The sequence below is a fragment of the Plecotus auritus genome, assembly GCF_963455305.1.
Source record: "Plecotus auritus genome assembly, chromosome: 9".
Classification (NCBI taxonomy): Eukaryota; Metazoa; Chordata; class Mammalia; order Chiroptera; family Vespertilionidae; genus Plecotus; species Plecotus auritus.
The window spans coordinates 47294291-47319822 of NC_137783.1; the positions used below are offsets into that span (position 1 = coordinate 47294291).

The following is a 25532-nucleotide window of genomic DNA, read 5'->3' on the forward strand; positions in this document are numbered from 1 at the left end:
ATTATTATAATTTGAAACTTCAAAAAATGGAGGAATCATAGCACAATAACATACCTTATATTGAAGATGGCAAAGGCAAAATAAAATTGCCTAACAAAGGAAAGGTACAAAAGCCTTTCAAATTAAACTTAAATATAATAAAATAATTTAAAACTAAAACAAATAGAAAAGAACAAAATGTGTAAACAGTAAATTAAACATTTTCTTTAGTGCAACTTCCAAATTATGCCCGGGATGTAGATGTAGATGGCAATGTAGACTGGGTTGAAAGGTTTTTGGTCTTTAAAACATCAACTTTAGTGGGAACAGTGTTGTTGGTCTCCTTTTTAGCTAATGCTCTGATACTGTGCTCTCCAGGGGCGTGTCTCCCTACGTCACCATGATAACGTGTCTACACATTCCCAGGGTGATGTCGGCGGACCGTCCGCGGGCATTACAAGGAGCCTCTGGAAGATTGAGAGGTTGTTCCTTCTACTGAATGGGCGGATATCCGCCCACTCAGAAGAAGGAGCTGCGGCCGTGTTTCCCGACGTTGCCATGTTAACACTGCTGCTGGTGAAGGAGCGGTGGGGAGAGCGAGAGAACCCTCCGCTCTTTCGGCTCCGCAGGCCGGATAGAACAGCCGAATAGGCCAGATCCGGCCCGCGAGCCGTAGTTTGCCCACGGCTGCTCTAGAATATGAATATGAGAACAGAAATTTCTGTCCTTTAATTCCCTGCAAGACTCCCAGCACCTTGAAAGGTACTGGCATACAGAGGGCAACCAATAACTAGTTTTAAATAAATAAATAAATAAATAAATAAATAAATAAATAAATAAATAATAAATAATTGAACAAATTAATCAATCATGTGATATGGATAGATCTTATTAAGGGAATATATTTTTAAGTCCCCTCTCTTTTTTTAAAATATGTTTTTATTGATTTCAGAGAGGAAGGAAGAGGGAGAGAGATAGAAACATCAATGATGAGAATCATTGATTAGCTGCCTCCTGTACCCTCCCTACTGGTGATCAAGCCTAAAACCCAGGCATATACCCTGACTGGGAATCGAACTGTCACCTCCTGGTTCATGGGTCAATGCTCAACCACTGAATCACACTGGCTGGGTCTCTTTCTCTCTCTCACTCTCTCTAAAGCAGGTAAAGAATTAGCTAGAAAAGGTGAACATTTTTCTTAAGGTAATATAACTGGCTAGACCAAAATGGGATTAAACCTCATTCTGCTCATTTCAAGTAGGAACTGTTTCCTCATTCTACTCTCTTACTAGCATGATTTCTCCTCATGCACATCAAACATCCATCCCTATAGCAGTTTAAGAATATATTACTGTGTAACCTGCTAGTTATTTCCCTACATATGATTTTATATGCTGTGGAGAAAGCAGTACCAGCAATACATATTTAGTACTATTTAATAAGCTAGGAGCTGGGAGGGAAATCCTATCTAATAAAAGAGTAATATGCAAATTGACCATCACTCCAACACACAAGATGGCTGCCCCCATGTGGACACAAGATGGCCACCACAAGATGGCCAGCAGGGGAGGGCAGCTGGGAGGGACCAGGCCTGCAAGGGAGGGCAGTTGTGAGAGACCAGTCCTGCAGAGGAGGGAAGTTGGGGGTGACCGGGCCTGCAGGAAAGGGCAGTTGAGGGGGACCCAGGCCTGCAGAGGAGAGCAGTTGGGAGGGACCAGGCCTGCAGGGGAGGGCAGTTAGGGGTGACCAGGCCTGCAGGGGAGGGCAGGTAGGGGCAATCAGGCTGGCAGGGGAGCAGTTAGGCATCAATCATGCTGGCAGGGGAGTGGTTAGGGGGTGATCAGGCTGGCAGGCAGAAGTGGTTAGGGGCAATCAGGAAGGCAGGCAGGCGAGCAGTTGAGACCCAGCAGTCCTGGATTGTGAGAGGGGTCCCAGATTGGAGAGGGTGCAGGCTGGCCTGAGGGACACACACACCCATGCACGAATTTCTTGCACCAGGCCTCTAGTCCTATATAATAAAAGGCTAATATGCAAATTGTTCCCTCAGGAGTTTGACCAACCAGGAGTTCGACATGTGCTGACCACCAGGGTGTGGCGCGGTACGAAGCAAGGCCCCAGCCAGCAGCCAGCAGCCAGGGGAAGGGAAAGGAAGGCCCCAATCAGCCCTGATCGCCAGCTAGGCGTACGGACCCTACCTGTGCACGAATTTTGTGCACCGGGCCTCTAGTCCATTATAATTACTCCACATTAATCACAAGTCTATTATAAAGGCAGGGCCAGACCTTCCATAATTTTTTGTTGGAAGTAGAATAATATCTATGAATGACCTCTTAAACTAGACCTAAAGGAAAGGTCTTGGTCCATAGTTAAACACTCTCAGAGGGCAACTGGACATCTGCCAAGTGACCTCCGGGATTTTGAAACTTGGGGGAATTTGAAGAAACAAAGGAAAATGGTGGGAAAGAAGCAGTGACTACTTCTATAAATAAATAGTGTCTGAGCACTTGAGTTGCTGAAAGTCACCTCAGCTTGGCAAATCTTAGTAACCACTATCATAAGCCAACCTGCTGCTCTTCTCAAATGTTAATGGTAAGACATTACTGCTGATGAAGGCTCTATCTCTACAGGTTTAATGTATTAGGTTTGTTCAGAGTCCAAAACTGGTTCCAAAACAAAGTAATGGTAAATTAGTTCCAGAATACTTCTGTATAAATAATTTGCAAACTACAGCTCCTTTAATCTTTATCAATTGGATTTCCCCAAGAAGTAAGCCCTAATAGGCATCAACAGTTCCTAATGAATTAACTTATCTCCCAGCACAGTACCGTGTTCCCCAAAAATAAGACATCCTCTGAAAATAAGACCTACTTACAGGTTTCCTTCTGGGTGAAATATAAGGCATCCCCCGAAAATAAGGCCCCCAGGCTCTGTCTCAGAATGAAAATTAATTCACTGTAAACTGGTCACTAGGGCCGCCCTGACTGGCATCTAGCAACCAGTGACGTTACGCGGAGTCCTGACATCACTGCTGTGTGGAGGCGGAGCAGAGGTCGGAGTGAGCGGTGAGCGCGGGGCAGGAGAGAGGAGGAGACTTTCGCAGATGCGTGTAGAAGAACAGGAGGATTAGAGCGGATGGGACGCGGCAAAGGTGGTGAGTGCTGGTCTGTCTCTGGTGACACTACCTGATGCTCGCGGCCGCCTTCATGATAACTGAAGGTTCTCAGTCAGTGGCAGACCCTGCTCCAGCCCAGATCCAGGCCCCAGCAAGCCCAGTTACAGTCTCCAGGCAGGCCCCAGGGGGTAAATGTCTGGTAAAAGGGTAGGGGGGATGTCTGGTGAAGGTGTTCAGTGGCACAGGGGTGGGGGGAGGGGGATCACTTAAAATGACACAGGAGGATCAGAGGGGGCAATCAAAATGACACAGGAGGATCAAAAGGGGTTACTAAAATGGTAATCCCCCCTCTGATTCTCCTGTGCCATTTTGATTCCCCCCTCTGATCCCCCCTGTGTCATTTTGAGTGATGCCCCTCCCCCCACCTTGATACCCCAATTCCTTTTTTTTTACCCCTAGAAATGAGCGTAAAAAGAAAAAGCTACTCTGTGGAGTACAAGAAAGGAATCGTGGAAGACTCTTGGGGCCAAAATCTTACTGCTTTCTGCAAAGAGAAGATGTTGAGCATCCGATTGGTCCGAAAATGGCGAGCAGAGTATGGTAACCTCATTGAACAAGTGGACAAGGGAAATGCTAAAAAGCGCAAGTGTGGATCAGGTCGGCAACCATTATTTTCTGAGCTGGAAGACCTGATCTGTGAATGGGTTGTTGACAGGAGAGCAAAGGCTTTGGTTGTGAATAGGGCTCAGATTCAAGAATTTGCCCTTGCAATGGCACCACAGTTTGACATAGCCCCCGAAGACTTCAAAGCATCACAACACTGGCTGGATAATTTCCTTCAGCAAAGTGAACTGTCTTTAAGAAGATCTACAACATTGTTTAGGTTGGAAGATACTCAAGTTATTAAGCGAGCACTTGCATTCAAGTCCTTTATTGATGATGCTGACTTCTCTAAATACAATCTTTCCAACATGATTGCTATGGATGAAACTGCAGTGTTTATGGGCCAATCATCTCAAACAACAATTGAACAGCGGGGTGCCTCCTTAGCGTACATTCCCTCCACTGCTTACGAAAGTGCACGTGTTTCCTGTATTTTGGCAATTCGTCTGGATGGCACTAAAATCCCACCTTTAATCATTTCTAAGGGCAAGAAGGAAAAGATTGAATGTGTTTTGGGCGTTTTTATTCTTGAAACTGAAAAAACCTGGGCCACACAAGCAGTTATAAGGAAGTGGGTCGATTTAATGCTGCCGCTTGTTATGTGAGAGAGCCAAAGAGGTCTGCTAGTCTGGGATGCAGCCAGCACTCACTGCGCTAAAGACATGAAGACATTTCTTCACGAAAGAAAAATAGATCAGATAATGATTCCCGCAGGAATGACGGCCTATCTCCAGACTCTTGATATTGCAATAAACAAGCCATTCAAAGACAATTTGCGCATGGAAATTAATGACTACATTGAAAATAGAATGGAGAGAAATCAGCGTGGAAACTTTGTGAAACCTAAACTGCAAGAAGTTGTGACTTGGGTGAAGAATTCATGGGAGAAAATCACTGACAGTTGCATTGCAAATGCACTGCGAGCAGGCTACCTTGACAAGAAGTACTCATTTAAAGACAGTGCTATTGCTAAACATGAGAGATTTGGTCCACTGATTCTGAAAGAAATGGAGTCACAAGAAATTCACCAGGAAATTCAGGAATTGGATTGTTATGATGATGTTCCAGAACATGATGACATGATTGTCATTGAATAAATGAGTAAATTCTTGATACTGTAGGATTCACAGTTTATCTGGTTTGTGTTGACAACTACCGTACTACCGTACCGTATACAGGTAATAAATTTCCTTTATTTTCATTTAACAATAAATGTGTACCGTATTCTTCTTCATGGAAAAATAAGACATCCCCTGAAAATAAGACCTAGCGTGGCTTTGGGGACAAAAATTAATATAAGACACTGTCTTATTTTCGGGAAAACACGGTACCAGTTATTTTAGCATTATAGAGAGAAAATAGTAACTTTCTGTGTTCTACGGTTCAGTCTGAGGAAGGACAGGGCTCCACTAAGAGATGGTGTAGTGTAACAGTTAAAGAAGATGAACTCTGGAACCAAACTATCTGAGTTCAAAATACCAGCCCTGTTACTTACCATTTTTATGATCTTGGACAAGTTAATTAACTTCTCTAGGCTTTAGTTTCCACTTTTAAAAGAGAATTTATAATAGTATTTAGCTCCTTGGGTTACTTAAGGATTAAATAAGTTATCTGTTTTTCCATAGCTTAGACTAATTCCTGGCAGTATGGTAAGTGCTATCTCAGTGTTAGTTGTTATTATATTATCATTATTATTATATTTAAGAGCCCTTTTAGGTTGCTAAGAAACATGTCTGCCACTGACCTCTCCTGACAAAGAGCCTTGACTCAGAAATGCTTCTACCTTCAGCTACCTCCCCAGTCTCTGAGATCTGGGTAGGAAGGACCAAACTTCTCATTCCATTGCTGCTATTCAAGAGAGGAAGAGTTCCCATGACCTAGATAACAAGGGTTTCAGCACAGAAAGGGGAAGACCTAAAGTAAGAGCTCTGCCTCTGCCTGCACCCACAGTGGATATGCAACAACAGATCTGGCTCTTGTGTTCAGTGGCATCCATGTCTCCATGCTATACTCTTAATTAAGCTCCACCGCTTAATTACAGACAGCTTTCTCCATGCACATTGAGTATCTGAATGCATTCAGAATGGCCTCTGCCTGCATCTTCTTTATTTTTTTATGTTAATTATTGTTAATCAGTCTTGCTCTGCTATTGTCAGAAAGAAGCAATTGTATCAGGGATGAAGCTGCCTGAGCCTGCCCAGCATGCATCTGTGGAGCCCCAGCTCTGGAAGAAGCTAGAGCACAAAGCCCCTCTGTTAGGGCAGCACACTAACCCCTGTGTGTCCCTCTCACATGAGCACAGGGCTGCAATGGGCCTCCTCCTGTTCCCTTTTTCACCCTCCTCCCACCTTTCCCAGAGGGAGATCCTGTTCACACCAAAGAAAGCCAAGAACATTTAGTTCAGCAGTAAGAACAGGTGGTAGCACCAATAAGGAACAAAAACTGGTATTCTTCCAATTGCTGAGTTCTATGGCAGGGAGGGAGAAAGGGCAGGAAGAACCAAAACCCAGGAATTTTTCACTGTGGGGTCCCTGATGGTTTCATTTCAATAAACAGAGAAAACCCACCTTTGAGGTTTCTCCTTACTTTTCTTCACTGGATGAAACCAAAGAGGTCTTCCTTTTCATTCATAGGAAAAGGCAAATTACTTTTTGTCTGTTAACTATTTTCTTGGATGCAGTGCAAAAGCAACACGACTTTAATGGCTAAAAGCAGGTGCTGCCCCACCCATCTCTCTTGGATCCAAACAATTCTATCACATGAGCACGTAATTATTTGGATTAGCAAAAAAACATGTAAATACGAGGGAAGTGCCATAAAGGCAGAAAGTCTTTGTGCTTTGGCAACTACAAATGCAGCTGTTGCTTAAGTTTTTGTCCCCTCCTCACCCCCCTAAAACATAGACTTTTATCTGTAGGCAGGGAACAGCTGTTTATTTCTCTCCCAGGACATCCCAGCCTTGCAACTAGAAGAAATCATGGTTACAGAAAATGGGGAGAAGGGCTGTCACTAAATTTGATGCTTTATGGGCCTGAGGTTTTTGGAAAGTGCCCTAGTCAGCAGTCCAGCTTATCCCTGAGAGGTGACACATTATGCCCCGCTCTATTCAGTTCCTAGGGTTTTTCTTATTCATCTGGGCTTCCCAAATCTCTCATCATTTTGGCTCTCATAATTAGTCCTTTTCTCCACACCTCCTGGAAATCATAGACCTAAATATTATAAACCTAAATATGGCCAATCAACCCTCTGAAAGTAAGATTAAGGAGTTAATCCTTGACTATTACTGACTACTGGAAGAGAACTTTCACACTAGTTTTTTGTTCAAAAGAATGTTAAATGTTCTCTTTCAAGAGGAAAAAGAATATGTAACTGTTTAACATTATGGCACCCAAAATAATAACATTGGATTTTCAACATTTTATTGCAGAAAATTCCAACGATATAAGGGTAGACAAAATAGCACAATAAACTCCCATGGACCTATCATCCATCTTCAACAATTATCAGCCAGTGGCCAATCTCATTTCATATATACCACCCACCCACTCCACTCCCAGATCATTTTGTGTGTTTTTTTGTTTTGTTTTTGTTTTTCTTTTTTTTAATTTTTTAAAATATATTTTATTGATTTTTTACAGAGAGGAAGGGAGAGAGATAGAGAGTTAGAAACGTCGATGAGAGAGAAACATCGATCAGCCGCCTCCTGCACACCCTCTACTGGGGATGTGCCCGCAACCAAGGTACATGCCCTTGACCGGAATCGAACCTGGGACCCTTCAGTCCACAGGCTGACGCTCTATCCACTGAGCCAAACCGGTTTCGGCTCCCAGATCATTTTGAAGCAAATTGCAGATAGTATTCATCTATAAATATTTGAGAATATGCCTCTAAAAATTAAGAAGTCAGCCTTAGCCGATTTGGTTCAGTGGATAGAGCGTTGGCCTGTGAACTGAAAGGTCCCAGGTTCGATTCTGGTCAAGAGCACATGCTCGGGTTGCAGGCTCAATCCCAGTAGGGGGTGTGCAAGAGGCAGCCAATCAATGATTCTCTCTTATCATTGATGTTTCTATCTTTCTCCCTCTCCCTTCCTCTCTGAAATCAATAAAAATATATTTAAAAAATATATATAAAAATTAATTAGTCTTTTTATTTAAAACATAACCATAATAACATTACAACACACAGGAAAAGCATAATAATAATTCCTTAAATATATAATTATATAAATATAATTCATTAAATATACAGTCAGTTTAATAGAGATTCTTGCTCCAACTTTGGGAAAAGCAGAAAACAGCTAGCTAGTTTCTCTCTTGGGACTCTTTAACCTTATATCTAAAAATAACTACTGTCTGGACTTCTTGATCAGAAAATTGACCACATATCCTCTACCAGTGCCTTTAAATTAAACTCAGTTAATCTTGTATCTTCCCATGAGTTTAGGATTTTATTTGCATCCAGTGCAAATTTGCACCACTTTAACTGCCATGAAGTTAAAGATCATCATAAGCTATCACACTCATTCCTGTTACCTACAAAAAACACACAGACACCTACACACACACGAAGATATATACATAGGTAGAGAAAAACACCAAGATTTCAAGACACTGAACAGAGACACACAAAGGCAGAGGCAAGCCAAATTCACCAGAGAATCATATTGCTTTTAGTGGGAAATCACAAACTAATGTAGAGATTTTTATAAAATACTAGAGGCCCGGTGCATGAAAATTCATTCACTGGAGCGGAGGTCCCTCATCCCGGCCTGCCCCCTCTCACAGTCCGGGAACCCTCAGGGGTGGGAGGCGACCTGGAGATCAGGGGAAGGCAACGCCCCATCACACCTCTGCTGCTGCCACTGCCGGCAGTCCAAGCCTTGGCTGGCCCTGGTTACCTGAGCCTCGGGAGACCCTGGGCAGCTGGGGGGATGAGGGGACTGGGGGACTCTGGAGGCAGGTGTGCGGAGTCCCCCACGGCCTTGCCCTGTGCCTGGCTTCCCAGCGGGGCTGAGGGGACTAGGTGCCACCATCTTGTGGCTGTGGGCGCTGCCATCTTTGAGGGCATGGCAGTCAATTAGCATATTCCCTCATTATTGGCTGTGGGTGCTGCCATCTTTGCAACGGTGTGAGCGTCAATTAGCATATTCCCTCTTTATTAGATAGGATAATACTCAATTTGCTAATTTTTGCCAAGATAAAAAAAGATAGGATCTTATAGAGTACCAACAGTATTGAAATCAAATTTTGAGGATTAATACTATAACCACTTTCCCCACAGGGAAAATTAAAAGGGGGGCCCTTATGGACAAACACAAATATTTTAAGATTATATAAGTTTCAGGTTCTTCCATAAACTCTGGAAAGGAGAGACTCATGATGACGTACTATTTTTTTCCTTGCAGTCATGCCCCTCTATAAGAATAGCATGTGAAATTCTGAACTCCAAACTTTAAAAAGGATAAAAGACTCAGAGTTATATTATCCCAGTTATCTCAGTGGTAAAATTTGTTGAAAATATTTAGGTTACAGCCTACTAGGATTTTAAGACTAGAAAGATTAACCAAAAGACCACACAAATACATTTGTATCCCATAGGTAAGCAAAACAAGGAAGTTCAACTCAAATAGGTGATATATTCATTAAACATAAGGACATATCTTCCTGTTTATTTTCTTTTTTTATATTTTTTATTTTTCAATTACAGTTAACATTCAATATTATTTTATATTAGTTTCAGGTGTACAGCACACTGATTAGACAATTATATAATTTACAAAGTGATTCCCCACTAATTCTAGTACCCACCTGGCACCATACATAGTTATTACAATATCATTGACTATATTCCCTATGCTGAACTTTACATCCCTGTGACTATTTTGTAACTACCAATTTGTACTTCTTCTTTTTAAAAATATGTTTTTATTGATTTTAGAGAGAGGGAGAGGGATAGAGAAATAGAAACACCGATGAGAGGGAAACATCGATTGGCCACCTCCCACACGCCCCCTACCAGGGATCAAACCCGCAACCCAGGCATGTGCCGTGACTAGGAATTGAATCAACCTCCCTCACATCTGGCAACTCTCAGTTTGTTCTCTGTACCTATGAGTCTGTTTCTGTTTTATTTATTCATTTATTTTGTTCTTTAGATTCCACATACAAATGAAATCATATGCTATTTGTCTTTGAGTTATTTCACTGAGTATAATACCGTGAGGGCTGTTTATTACAAGCTAAAATTTCCAGGGAACATACTAGAATTCTAATTTCTTGGTTTAAATAGTCCAGGATAATGGGTTCAGTCCTCTGACACAGGCCATGAGTACAGGACATTGAAGAGCCTTCCATACCTATAATCTACAAAAAAAAAAAAGACTGGATTGCTAATGAATGATACGTAGTTTCTTATACCACTTTAATTCCCTGTGCTTATGCTTCAGTACCCAATACAGGAACAGCTACATGGAACATGCTCAAAAATATTGAGGGATTTGTTCCCTGAACTCTCAAATTTCCCCCCAATTAACAAGTGGGCTATTAACAGAACACAGACTTTCCTGCCCCTTCAGAACAGTCATACTGTTCTACAGATACAGACTTATGTTGGGGAGACCTTATATACAAAAACTTATTTCCTCCCTGTCCACCATTCCCTGGGATTTATGCCTTACCCTAGCATTCTTAAAAGAAAAATGACTAATTGAGATTTGTTGAATTTAATCAATCAATGCAACATTCTTCTTAGCCTATAACAAAAAACACTCTGTCCTACATCCTGGCACTGCAAAGCCTCTAGTACAATCCCTGGAAGGAGAACAAAATCTTTGTGGCATACTAAGTACAGAGGACGGATTTCCTCCCCTGCACTGAGATAAATAAAAAAGTCAACACCAAAGTAAAGTCATACCCTGAGGGTGTAAGAGTAGATTCAATATGAATAATAACTAAGAGCTCTAGGCTATAGGACACGACAACAGTTGAGGTCAGGAAAAATCTTTTAGTAACACTAGATGGAAATAAATTTGGGATTTTAGAAGGGACAAGGTAACTAGCACACATCTCTTCTACTGTCTTAGTCAAAGTGGAAAGGCATTGTAGTTCAAAGTAAGCAGAAAGACACACTGACACAAGTTCTTTTTAATGGAAGTCATCATTAAAAATTCCAGTGGCCCTAGCCGGTTTGGCTCAATGGATAGAGCGTTGGTCTGTGGACTGAAGGGTCCCGGGTTCGATTCTGGTCAAGGGCACATGCCCCGGTTACGGGCTTGATTCCCAGTAGGGGGCATGCAGGAGGCAGCCGATCAATGATTCTCTTTCATCATTGATGTTTCTATCTCTCTTTTCCTCTCCCTTCTTCTCTGAAATCAATAAAAATATATTAAAAAAGAAATTCCTATGCAAGATTCTGAGGCTGAAATTACATTAAGGACTTAATATCAAATAACACAGAAAAAAACAGTACATTTTGCAGGACCAAAAGAAATGGATTATCATTACTATTGTGTACAAACTACCAAAAAGCAATATTAAACACTGGATACAACATGTTCTAGTACCTGGTGAAGATCACAAAGCACCAAAATACTGACAGACATTCATAGAGCAGAAGAGGAAAAAAAAAGTATATATATTAAACAAAGGCATGAACCAAAAGGTGTTCACATAAGGCCAACAGTACATGCAGTTTAAGGGTTGTTGCAAAGGAAAGTAACAACCGAAGAAAAAGCAGATATATATAACTTTCAACCAGACTTGGAAGGGCAAATCCTTCATCCAAACATCAGATTAAGGGCAAGCTGTCTAGCTTCTGATGCATCTAAGAACATGTTTGTGTTTCTTTTTGTCCTTAATAATGGGTTCTGGAACTAAAAAATTATGTTCTAACATAAAAAATTTGGACTTCATAGAATTGGCAAGTGTTTAACAAAGTACTCAAATTCAGGAATTTTGGAGTTTCCTGGATTTGTTTGGTTTTTGTTATGTTTAATGTGTCCCTGTACTACAGAATACTTTTATCCAAGAATTCATAAAAGAATGCCAGTAGAATGTAATTATCTGAAGGACACTCAGACCATTCAGCCTCTTGAATAGCATATAATCACATGGGAAAGAGTGATTACTTTAGACTGGAGTATCCTGTTTTGAAAAAAATCTTTGAAATAAAGATTTTACCTATCAAACTTACCATTAAAGAATATAAACAGGCCATGAAGTATAAGCAAAAAAGAATACTTACTAGCCTCATCAACTATCCCTCTAATTTTTAAATACGGGCAGAGGAAAATGAGAAAGAAAATATAGAATTACATCCACAAAGAAAAAAAACCCACATAGAATTACACCCACACTGTGACACCTCAAAGTCAACATGTAACTTAACTACAGGATACCAGATAACTCCTTTGCTGACAGACTCCCAAGCTTTTTCCTTCAGCAGATCTTTCCACCATCAACACTGGCCACACACACACACACACACACATCTCACCCTTCCCTTACTAAATGAGGCATGAAGGCCTAGATTAGCAGACCTACCTAAAAAATATGTGAGACGAAAAGTCACAATATGAAAAAGGCAAGTACCCAAAACTCCATAACTAAAATCCAAGACCTACTAAAACAATATATGAACCCAGAAAAGTTAGTGTTTTTGTTATGGTGCAGGCACTGTAAGGAACACCAAGAGGGAAGAAAAGCTGTGCCACCTTCCAAAAACTCATTCCATGGTAACCACTGTGAAGTCAAACAATCATGGATCTGAACCGAGACAGTATTTTTAAAACTTCATGAAGATAAATTTCTGAAGTGGAGTTCTGAAAGGTAGGAGTGGTTTGGATTAAAAGGGGTGTGTTATTGTTTTGTTTATTGTTATGTTATTGTTTTGGGTGCCAAGGGATCCAGGCAAAGTGAACAATATCTGTAATATCTGCAGGGTAGCCATAACAATTAAACCATCTGCTATCATAGCTTAAATGGAGAGTGCCTGGGAAAGGAAAGAAGGGAAAAGAAAGTAGTTTTTTTTTAAATGTCTATAATCATGCATTTTGAAGTGATTTAAGAGACAATTAGGCCCTGGCCGGTTTGGCTCAGTGGATAGAGCGTCTGCCTTCGGACTCAAGGGTCCTGGGTTCGATTCCGGTCAAGGGCATGTGCCTTGGTTGCGGGCACATCCCCAGTGGGGGATGTGCAGGGGGCAGCTGATTGGTGTTTCTCTCCCATCGACGTTTCTAACTCTCTCTCCCTCTCCCTTCCTTTCTGTAAAAAGTCAATAAAATATATTTAAAAGAAAAAAAAAGAGGCAATTAGGAGCCACTTTGAGGTTTTAAGAAGGGAGTAACTCTAGGGCAGTGGTCGGCAAACTCATTAGTCAACAGAGCCAAATATCAACAGTACAACGATTGAAATTTCTTTTGAGAGCCAAATTTTTTTTTAAACATATTTTATTGATATTTCACAGAGAGGAAGGGAGAGGGATAGAGAGCCAGAAACATCGATGAGAGAGAAACATCGATCAGCTGCCTCCTGCACACCCCCCACTGGGGATGTGCCCGCAACCAATGTACATGCCCTTGACCGGAATCGAACCCGGGACCCCTCAGTCCGCAGGCCGACGCTCTATCCACTGAGCCAAACCTGTTTCGGCGAGAGCCAAATTTTTTAAACTTAAACTTCTTCTAACGCCACTTCTCCAAAATAGACTCGCCCAGGCCATGGTATTTTGTGGAAGAGCCACACTCAAGGGGCCAAAGAGCCACATGTGGCTCGCGAGCCACAGTTTGCCGACCACAGCTCTAGGGTAATTCTTAGGTTAGAACAAATGAAATAGGAAGATATTAGAGATAGAGAAGCAATTTAGGAGTCTAAAAAATTTATTCTTTTTACTAAAACAGTGAGCAAAAAAACTTACTACTAGAAGTATCATAGACCAGAGAGGAAGCATAAAGAGAAATGATAATCTCTGCATTGTGGAATTAGGAAATTTTCAGTTTTTCTCTTTACACTTTAGTGTACTTTCTAGAATGATAGCAAACATTTTTATACTTATAATAAAATCAACATTCAAATAAAGAAAAAAATGACATGTATATAGCCAAAGAATAATAAATAAATGCTCATGTGCCCACCACCCAATTGAAGAAATAGAAAAATTAACAAATTTGAGACTTCCCAATTGATTACATCCTCCTCCCTCCATCTTCCAGAGATAAACACTATCCTGAATTTTATGAATCATTCCTTTTTCTCTAGTTTTATCACACATATATATCCCTAACAATATGTTGTTTAGTTTGCCTGTTTTTGATTAGTGTACTAATGGAATCATACTTTATGTAGTTTTCTATGACTTGCTTTTTTCATTCAGTATATTTTTGTGACTAATCCAAGTTGATATATATAGCTGTAGGCTATTCATTTTCACTACTATATAGTATTTTACTCTAGGAATAAACCATAATTTTTTAAATTCATTCTATTATAGTTGGAATGGGTTGTTTCCATTATTCTGTAATCACAGAAACTACTACTACTTTGAACATTCTCAAGTATATCTTCTGGTAGGTATGTATGTATATATGCATGTACAAGGAAATTTTCCACAGCATATATGTAGGCGTGTAATTACTAAATGGTAGGATATATGCTAGTTCAATTTTACTAGAAAAATGGCAAACGGTTTTACTAAGCAGTGATATCAGTTTATATTCCAACCAACAATGTATGTGAATTGTCATTATTCTACCTTTTAGATAACAGTTTTATCTGATTTTTAAATTTCTACTTATCTAAAGGGGTATGGTCTAATTTATATTTCTTAGATTACTAAACAGGGTAAACATTTTTCATATACTTCTTTTAAAGCCTGTTTATGTCTTTTGCCCATTTTCCTGTTGATGCATTTATCTTTTTTTGTTTGTTAATCCTCACCTGAGAATATTTTTCCATTGATTTTTAGAGAGAGAGAAAGGTAGGGGGAGAGACAGAAACATCGATGGGAGGGAAACACGTTGATTGGTTGCCTCCTGCACATGCCTGACAGAGCCCACACTCCATGTGCCCTTGACCTGAATCCAATCCAAGACCCTTCAGTCCATGGGCCAACACTCTTACTTATCTATATATAAAAATATATAAAAACAGGGAATATGCTAATTAGCTGGGCGTCACAACCGCTCAGGAGGAGGCTGCATCACTACTGCTCAGGAGGAGCTACATGCGCAGATAGGCGTGAGGGGACTGCATGCCGACCCCAGCCCAAGCCGCTGCAGGGAGGCTGGGGCTGGGGGCGGGCCAGAGTGGAGACACAACACACGGAAGCGCCTGCCCCCACCCCAGCGGACACAATGCGGCGGCTGGCGCTACGATGGTCAGGCATGGGTCCTGGCCCCACACAGGGTGCCTCCTCGCGCGATTTCAATCACGCACTCGGCCTCTAGTTCTTTATAAGATTTCTTCTCTGAAGTTCTATGCTTGATAACAGTTCTTTGTTGGTTATATGTACCATAGATATTTTTTATATTTTTTTATTGATTTCAGAGAGGGGAGAGGGAGAGAGATAGAAATGCCAATGATAAGAGAATCATTGATTGGCTGCCCCTTGCATGCACCCTACTGGGGATCAAGCCAGCAACCCAGGCGTTTGCCCTGACCGGAATCGAATCATGACCTCCTGATTCATAGGTGGATGCTAAACCACTGAGCCACGCCAACTGGCTGTACTACAGATATTTCTCCCAACTTGTAGCCTTATGTTTTTACTCTCTTTATGGAGTCATCTGTGAACATGAAATTTTTTTTGTACTGAAATGTATCAATACTTTTCACTTTGTATTTTTCATGTCTTATTGTGGGGGAGAGGCAGTTCCATGACATGACTGCTGTGTGTCCCACAAGCTGGACCTGGGCCAGAAAGGGGGTTAATTTCTGAAAAGCCCACTTAGAAACTGATTATAATTGATGTTCACTCTGACATAAATCAGCACTCCTCACTTGCCCTCTGCTATGTACTGGTTCCTGGAACAGGATGTTGTCCTGACCTAGTCAAGCATGTGAAGTAATTTCTCATACCTGGTAGCATTCATGTACTAGTACCTGTCACAATCCCTCTCCTCTTACCCTACATAATTCTTTGGCACCTGCCAAATGGCACATGGATACATTTCATCTTGCAGCCACCCAAAATATGCCTCATATGTAAGTTTGTTTGTTAATAATGCTACATATATCAACTTAATAAATTCTATTAAATACTACACTGGAGTGGCTAACCTTTTTCTTCGATCTTTCCCTGCCTCCACTTGCGGAGGTAGGTTTTCAGTCTCAAGGCTTTTCCCTGGATCTGCGTGTACTAACACTCATTTAATAAATCCTCTCTATCCTTGATGTCATGTTATTTTCTCGTATTTCCTTCTAAATCTTAAAAAATTTTGCCTTTCACATTTTGTCCTTAATTCATCTGAAATTCTTAATTTTGGTATAATATGAAGATAGAGATCTAATTTCCTTTATTTTTTTTCCTATATGCATAACCAATTATCTAAGCTCCATTTATTGAAAAGTCCACTTTCTTCTTTGATTGGCAGGACAAGAAGCAAGTTTCCCTATGTCTGTTTCTGAACTCTTGATTTTGCTCCATTGGTTCATTAGTCTTACTGTGTTGATACCACATTATCGTAATGACTACAGTTTTATAAGTCTTGATATCTGATAAAGTATGGTAGTCATTAGTGTTGCCTACCAAATATTTCTGATTCTCCCTTCTCCCAAAAATTATAATAGGACCATACTTCCTGGCCCCCTTGTGATTCATTAGAGCCACATGATTAGCTCTGGTCAATGAGTTGTGAGCTGAAGTGACCTGCTGAGCAAACAAAACTGCCTGTGCAAAACCCTCCACAGCTCTTTTTCCCTTTGGCTTAGCAACTAGAAATATTCACCTTAGTTATAACTTTGGCACCTCAGTTCCCGAATGACTATCATCTGTAGGGTTTTCCTACTAACCTGCAGTGGAAAAGTAACATGAATAAAAAAATAAATCTTTTGCATGTTTATCACTATGATTTTAGTTTGTTACCACAACATAACTTAGCCTATTCTGACTGATACACAAAGTAAGTTACTCATTTTGTTATTATTCTCCCAAAGTGTCCTATCTATTCTTCACTGTTCGTCATATGAATTTTAGAATTGAATTTTTCAATTTCCAGGAAAAAGCTGCTGGTCAAAGTGTACATTATTACCACCACTTTGGAAAACATGGAAATATTGGAAAACAGTTGGTATTATTATCTAAAAAAGTTGAAGATAACTTATAACCAAGAAATTCCATTCCTGAGTATGTATGAAAAAGAAATGTGTACACATTTATAGATGTGAAAAAGAATGTTCTTGGCAATATTATTCATAAAAAAAAAAAAAAAAATGGCCCTAACCAGTTTAGCTCAGTGGATAGAGCATCGGCCTGCGGACTGAAGGTCCCAGGTTCGATTCTGGTCAAGGGCATGTACCTGGGTTGCGGGCACATCCCCAGTAGGGGGCGTGCAGGAGGCAGCTGATCAATGTCTCTCTCTCATCGATGTTTCTAATTTTCTATCCCTCTCTCTTCCTCTCTGTAAAAAATCAATAAAATATATTTAAAATAAAATAAAATAAAATAAAAAATTAAAAAAAACTGGAGCCCTGACCCATGTTGCTCAGTGGAGGGTGTCAGCCCTCACACTAAAGGGTCTCGGGTTGAATTCCTGGTCAGGGGCACCTACCTGGATTGCAGATTCGCTCCCCGGTCCCGGTGGGTTGTGTGCGGGAGGCAACCAATCAATGTGTCTCTTTCACATCGATGTTTCTCTTTCCCTTCCTCCCACCTCCACTCTCTCTAAAAATCAATGGAAAACATATTCTTGGGTGAGAATTAACAAAAAATAAATAAAATAAAATAAAGTAAAATAAATAAATAAACTGGAAATAACCCAAATGACTTCCAGCAGTAGAATGGATAAACAAACAGTGATTTATTTTATACAGTGAAATACCATCCTATATAATAAAGAGCTAATATGCTAATGGTCATGACGCCCTCACGCCGTGACGCCCTCACGCCATAATGAGTGATCACCAGGAGGCTGCGTGCGCAGCAGGCATGTGCGGGTGGGTGAGGGCTTGATGCTGCATACACAGTGCAGAGGCGGGTCCCACGGCTCCGCACAGCGTGGAGGCGGGACCCCCAGCTCCGGCCTACCTCTTTGGGGCAATCCATCGAGGAGCCCCGGATGGGTGGGCAGGGCCTACCTCTTTGGGGTGATCAATCGTGGGGCTCCTGCACTGTGAGAGGGCACAGGCCAGGCTGGGGGCCACGCCCCCCCAAGTGCACAAATTTCGTGCACCGGGCCTCTAGTATAATAATGAAAATGAACAAACTCAATCTGCAAACAACATGATCTTATAAACATATTGCTGAGCTAAATAAGACACATACACACACAAATTTATACAGTAAAGTTTCAAAAACAGGTAATTTTTAAATTAGATTGTTTAAGAATGGATACATAGGTAGTACAACTATCAGATAAAACAGGAAGTGATTACAACAAACTTTAGGAAAGTGGCTACCCCTGGGAGAAAGAAGAAGATGTGATTGAGAAAGAAAGGAGGGTGAATGACTATGGTACTGGCAATGTTCTATTTTGACCTAAATAGTTGTTACAAGGATGTTCACTTGATGATGATGATGATTATACTGGATCTCTGCTGGGGTTTTCTATCATACTAATAGCCCTGCACACGAATCTGTGCACCAGTAGCTCGCTGCTGCCCTCCAGTAGCTCTCTGCCTGCTGCCCCACCCTCCTGTAGCTTCTCCCACCCCCCATAGCTTGCTGCTCTGCCCCCTCCTGTAGCTCTCCGCCGCCCGCTTGTAGCTTGCTGCCCCGCCCTCCTGCTGATCCATGATCCAGTCGTTACACAGTCGGTCATTACGCTTCACGGCATAACGACCATTTGCATATTACATCTTTATTATGTAGGATATCTTTTTTGTTAAGTTTATTCATATCTACTTTATATCTTTTGTTGCTATTATAAAAGCTCTTTTTAAATTGAATTTTCTGTTAGTTTCCAGTATATAGAAATGTAATTGAATGCTATACTTTGACATTATAAGCAACAACCTGCTAAATTCTCTTATTGAGTCTACTGATTTATCAGTAGATTCTTTGAGATTTTTTTTTATTTTTTTATTTTAAATAAATCTTTATTCAGATTATTACAATTATTTCTCCTTTTTTCCCCCCATAGCTCCCCTCCACCCATTTCCCACCCCACCTTCTGCCCTTACCTCCCCCGCACTGTCCTCATCCATAGGTGTATGATTTTTGTCCATTCTCTTCATGAACCCCCCATACCCCTTTCCCCCTGAGAATTATCAGTCCACTCCCTTTCTATGCCCCTGATTCTATTATATTCACCAGATTATTCTGTTCCTCAGGTTTTTAATTCACTTGATTTTTAGGTTCGCTTGTTGATAGATATGTATTTGTTGTTCATAATTTTTCTCTTTACGTTTTTCTTCTTCCTCTTCTTTAAGAATACCTTTCAGCATTTCATATAATACTGGTTTGGTGGTGATGAACTCCTTCAGCTTTTTCTTATCTGTGAAGCTCTTTATCTGCCCTTCAATTCTGAATGATAGCTTTGCTGGGTAGAGTAATCTTGGTTGTAGGTTCTTGCTATTCATCACATTGAAAATTTCTTGCCACTCCCGTCTGGCCTGCATAGTTTCTGTTGAGAAGTCAGCTGACAGTCGTATGGGTGCTCCCTTGTAGGTAATTAACTGTTTTTCTCTTGCTGCTTTTAATATTCTCTCTTTGTCTTTTGCTCTTGGAATTTTAATTATGATGTGTCTTGGTGTGGTCCTCTTTGGATTCCTTTTGTTTGGGGTTCTGTGGGCTTCCTGGACTTATAAGTCTATTTCTTTCACCAGGTGGGGGAAGTTTTCGGTCATTATTTCTTCAAATAGGTTTTCAGTATCTTGCTCTCTCTCTTCTTCTGGCACCCCCATAATTCTGATGTTGGTACGCTTGAAGTTGTCCCAGAGTCTTCTTACATTATCTTCAACTTTTTGGATTTTTTTTTTTGCTTTTTGCTTTTTCGGTTGAGTGTTTTTTGCTTCTTTGTATTTCAATTCTTTGACTTGATTCTTGTGTTCCTCTATTCTGTTTTTGGGTCTCTGTATAATATTTTTTATTTCAGTCAGTGTATGTTTAATTTCTAGTTGGTCCTTTTTCATATCTTCGAGGGTCTCGTTATATTTATCGGCCTTTTCTAGGATATTCTTAAAAAGTCTTATAACCGTGGTTTTGAATTCTATATCCAGTCGTTTGTTTTCCTCCATTTCTTTCATTTGTGATCTGATTCTTTGACCCCGCATTTTCACTGATTCCCTGAGTTGGTAAGGTAGATATTTGTGCTAGGTTTCCAATATGGCCCAGTGGGTCTGCTTCCCCAGTTAACCTGAGGTGGACACTCTTGGTGCACCCCTTTGTGGACTGTGTGTACAGCCTTGCTGTAATTAAGTCTTTATTGTTGTTGGTATCACTGGGAAGAATTGACCTCCGGGCCAGTTGGCTGTAAGGATCAGCTGTGTCTATGCTGGGAGAAGTTCGGTGCTGGAGACAGCCTTATAGGATTAGACTTGCCAAATTGCAATAGGCTCTGTGCTCAGCTTGGATGGGGTGGAGTCTCAGTCTTGGCTTCCTGTCAGCCTTGCCCTTGCGCGCATGTGCGCTTTCAGTCCTCTGCCTTCCCCAGCTCGAGTCTCCGCCCGAGAGTCCAGACTCCCCCCACAAGAGCGTGGGTCCCCAGGGGCTCGCCTGGAACTGGGGTTCACTGCAGTCAGAACTGGGGCTCAGTGCAGTCAGAATCCTCTGACTCCCTTCCACTAGGGAAAGCCTGTGGCAACCTCCGCAGCCTTTGTGCGCACTGGCCCGCGTGCGCCTTCAGACTTCTGCCTTTCCCAGCTCGAGTCTCCGCCCGAGAGTCCAGACTCCCCCCGTAAGAACGTGGGTCCCCAGGGGTTTGCCCGGAACTGGGGTTCAGTGCAGTCAGAACTGGGGTTCAGTGCGGTCGGAGGCTTCCTTCCCCCTTCCGCCAGAGAAAGTCAGCCAGGCTCTCAGCCGCCCTTCCTCTCTGCGCGCACAAAGCCCCTTTGCCGTACCTCCAATTCTCTGTGAGATTTTCTCTTTCCTTCTAGTTGTAGAATTTTCACTCAGCCAGCTTTCCTGTGGTTCTGGATGGTGTCCGTTCTGTCTTTTAGTTGTAGTTTTGAAATTGTTGTGCGAGGCAGCAGTTTAGGTGTTTACCTATGCCGCCATCTTGGTTTCTCCCCGAGATTTTTTTAAATAGCCAATCACATCATCTACAAATAATGATAACTTTCTAGTATATTCTTCCTTTGTTTTTCTTGCTTATTATACTGATTTGAACCTAGTTTAATGATATATTATTTTCATGTTCTATAAAAATATTTCTAAAGTAGAGAACAAAAGATACATCCTATTGGAGGGCCCAGGTGTTGATGGTCCATCCCAGGGTTGCTCCTCCATATCCTCATCATCCTTTCTCTTCTCACAGAAAATGAAGCCCTCCAGTATGAATAAAGGAATATGTCTTCCCAATTATTTAACATTTATATAGCACTGAAGGATTGAAAAGCACTTTAGTGGGGGAATCAACATTTTTAATAAACTCCCAATATAACAAAAGAAACAGTGAAGGAAAATAAATATAATGGATAGATCAGGCAGTGATGTGATGAGGAAAATGCCAGAATTCCAACACAGGCTCAGAACAATGAAGATGCAAAATACAGCCTTTGATCCCCTCAACCCATTTATCTATCTATCATAAGCAACTGCTTCTCTGAAAGACTCCCAATATATAACCTCAGCCCCCTCTGTACTTGGATATCTCAGGAGGTGTCACATAAAGTCTGGTGGTTGGTTTTCTTCATTTCTCTGGCTTATATAATGATATACATAAAATAAAAGCCTAAGCGACCGTTATGGCAGAACAACCAGTACGACCAGTCGCTATGATGCGCCCTGGCCATCAGGGGCAGATACACAATGCAGGCCGAGCTCACAGCTGGCGAGCGCAGTGGCAGTGGCAGGAGCCTCTCCTGCCTCCGCAGCAGTGCTAAAGAGCAATAAGCTGAGCGGTAAGGAGCAGCGAGCAGGCAGGCATTAAGGAGCGAGGGGTCCTGGATTGCAGACATCCCCCAAGGGGTTCCAGACTGCAAGAGGGTGCAGGCTGGACTGAGGGACCCCCCCACCCCCAGTGCATGAATTTCATGCACCAGGCCTCTAGTTTATTTATATTAGCGTAGCAATTTGTCCCTCTGGAAAGTGAAATATAATAATACTGTGACAGCCAGTTCTCCCAAGTCCCACCAGTGTCAATGAAGACAGTATGGTGCAGTCCTGACTAATCAAAGACATGCCAGGGGGTCATATAAGTTCTTATTATCCCTTCCTCGTACAGATAAGAATTTCTAGTTTTAGGATTCTTCTACTGAGGATTTCTTCAGTGGTCAAATCTCTCTAGCAAGTATTGTGCCTTAGTATTTTGCTTTTAATGCAATGAACCTGACTTCCCTTTGACTTGCTGACCAAAGATCACTATATTTTTTTGTTTATCTAAAACTAGATATTTAAGCTCGACTGGCTTAAATAGTTGAGCATTGACCTATGAACGAGGAGGTCACAGTTTGATTCCAGGTCAGGGCACATGCCCAGGTTGTGGGCTCAATCCCCAGTGTAGGGTGTGCAGGAGGCAGCCGATCCATAATACTCTCTCATCATTGATGTTTCTCTCTCTCTCTCTCTCTCTCTCTCTCTCTCTCTCTCTCTCTCTCTCTCCCCCCCTTCCTCTCTAAAATCAATGAAAAATATTTTTTAAATTAGAATTTAATGTCAATACACCTCCCAGAAAATCAAGCCAAATGCTCTTTTGAGTAGAATTGTCTGAATGAGCACAGTAAGAAATCTTACAATTTGTAAAGAATTTGATTTTATTAAAATTTCATACTTAAACTCCCAATTAACCAATAATTTATATTCTATATTTTGCTAAAAGTTACAGTGGTTCCAAACAAAGGGTGAAGAAAAAAAGATATTTGTGACTCAAGTAGCAAAAGTTCAGAAGACTCAGTTATTTCTTTCTAAAGATATCTACCTATCATGGACTTAAAACTCATGCTGGTCAAAAACTGTTTTGAGCCCTAACCAGTTTGGCTCAGTGGATAGAGCGTTGGCCTGCGGACTGAAAGGTCCCAGGTTCAATTCTGGTCAAGGGCATGTATGTACCTTGAATGCGGGCACATCCCCAGGAGGAGGTGTGCAGGAGGCAGCTGATCAATGTTTCTCTCTCATCGATGTTTCTAACTCTCTATCCCTCTCCCTTCCTCTCTGTAAAAAATCAATAAATGTATTTTTTTAAAAAACTGTTTTGAGTCAGTTGTTGCAATAACCAACATTACTGGGAAATTCTGAATTTTGGGGTCACAATTCATTTGGTCACAAGCAACTAAACATATAGTCATCACATCCCAGTATCCCTGTGACAAACCCGGAATTCAGACTTGGCTTTTCTTAGTAGGAAGAATTTATTGCTAAATTTAGCTTTAACAGACAATAGTTAATTACATTAAGAATACTTGGGTTGTTTATAAAAATAAAAATTTAGAATTAGCTTTTCAGTTAAACACTCAAAGTCTAAGCACATTTTAATACTATCCTATCACCTTAAATAGAGCTGCATGGGCAAAAAGGTTAAAAAAAAACAGACTACTTAAGCCAAGTAGTAATTCTTCGAAGAAAAATAAAACTAATGATAGTCATCCTTTGTACTGAATCACAAGCAAATAACCTTGATTAATCAAAAGCATCCTCAATATCGATCATTTGGCAACCTAATGGTAGTGAGAAGAATCAAATTTGAAGTACTTACCTTGAGAGCACAAAAGATGCAGGAATCTCCCATGCATTTGTGAGTTGTAAGCTGCCTAAAGCTACGTCGGAAGATGTCCAAGTGCCATAAAACCTGGCAAAGGAGAGAAAACACATTAGTCTATAAGAAGCCGCCATTTAATTTTAAATTCAAGAGTTCAAGCAAATATTGGTAATGATTGCAGAAGATATCTTTATTCCCAAGTGAAAAGTTTATTCTAGTATATTAAATGGCAAAAAAAAGATGAGGAGGCATCTAACAAGAGGGATAGATGACCGTATTCTGGAAAAGACAGTAATTTGAACATGAAGGAAGGTCACACAGATTATAGTATGCAGTCCAAAATCATCAATGACACAATCCTTAAATATGGGTATTGAAATATGTATGTGTGTGTATATATAGCATATAGCACTGAAAATTAGAATAGAAATTCATAAATATTGTTTCAACTGACAGTATAGACAGAAAATATAGAAAGAAACAGAATTATAAAAACAGGACTATGGCCAGAAAGGAGGTAAACACAAACACACCTAAAGCCAACACCCTTTTTGCCTGCTTCTAAATTACAAAAGTATTACTAATTTATGCAAAGTCACTCAAAAACCTAAAATGCATCACCTACAAAAAAACCTAACCAACCCACTCAACTGCAAGAAACTTGTGGTAGTAATTAGTGAAAGTGCTTAAACTCTTCCTTTAGGCTTCATAGTATAGGATTTTTTAATGTTTCCAAATAAAAATTTGGAAACTGGGAGTATGAAATCTTGATTACACAAATAAGCTTGACAAGATTCTTTTATTATGAATGAGGAAACTGAAATACTATTACCTGTACAAGGTCACAAGACTAGCCTACAGAAGGCCAAAGAGTAGAATCCAGGTATCCTAGTTCCTAAGTCCAATGCTTTTTATATCAAATACTCTTGTTTTTTCTTCTCCCATTAGCAACTTATTTTCTCATTAAATCTTAGGTATAAAACTAATACTTAAGCAAATAATTGTCTTGGGTGGAAAATTTCATTTACTTTTACTCTGAAAAGTATAAAAGAGAGGAAAGGGATTACTTGAAAGTTAGGACAAGGGGTATGAACCTAACACTACGGGCCTGATTAAGCAGATCAGGAAGCTTTGGGATTCTGCGACCACTAAGGTGGCAAGCAACACCAAAAGAGAAAATCTAGAGTAGATAATCATCTTAGGAAAATTTACTTTCCACTAGCTCTGTTCAGGCATATTTAACCAGACACCAATTATGAGCTACTACATGTGATCTCAGAGGAAGGAGATGAAGAAATGGACAAAGACTGGACTCCATTCAGTATATGTGCTAAAAGCCTGAAAATTATGATACAAGAAAGTCTGACTTGTGGGAAGAATTTTGCTTTTGCTTTTTTTTTTTTTAATATATTTTTATTTCAGAGAGGAAGGAAGAGGGGAAGAGAGACAGAAACATCAATGATGAGAGAGAATCATCGATCAGCTGCTTCCTGCACGCCCCACACTGGGGATTGAGCCCACAAACTGGGCAAGTGTCCTGACCAGGAATCGAACCGTGACCACCTCGTTCATAGGTTGACACTCAACCACTGAGCAACACCAGTCGGCCAGAATTTTGCTTTCTATATTAGAGAAAAGCAACTAGGGTAATAAGACACCTTGGTGTGAAAGGGGGAAAAAAAGGAAACAGGAGACTGATCAGGAAAAAAGGTCAATAAACAAGTAGTAAGATCATCTAGTCTGTGTACCTCCTCCCCTTTAGGCAGGTAAGTA

The 25532-nt window shown here is 40.8% G+C and overlaps 1 protein-coding gene across 4 annotated transcripts in view; it reads right to left on the reverse strand.

Moving 5' to 3' along the window:
* The window catches only part of USP54 (ubiquitin specific peptidase 54), a 135236-nt gene that overhangs the window by 58441 nt on the left and 51263 nt on the right, over positions 1–25532 (reverse strand). For all 4 annotated transcript variants that reach the window (XM_080642728.1, XM_080642730.1, XM_080642727.1 and 1 more), the window contains one exon: positions 23757–23849. In XM_080642728.1, coding sequence (XP_080498854.1) covers positions 23757–23849 — 93 coding nt within the window. The remainder of the gene's footprint in view (positions 1–23756; positions 23850–25532) is intronic.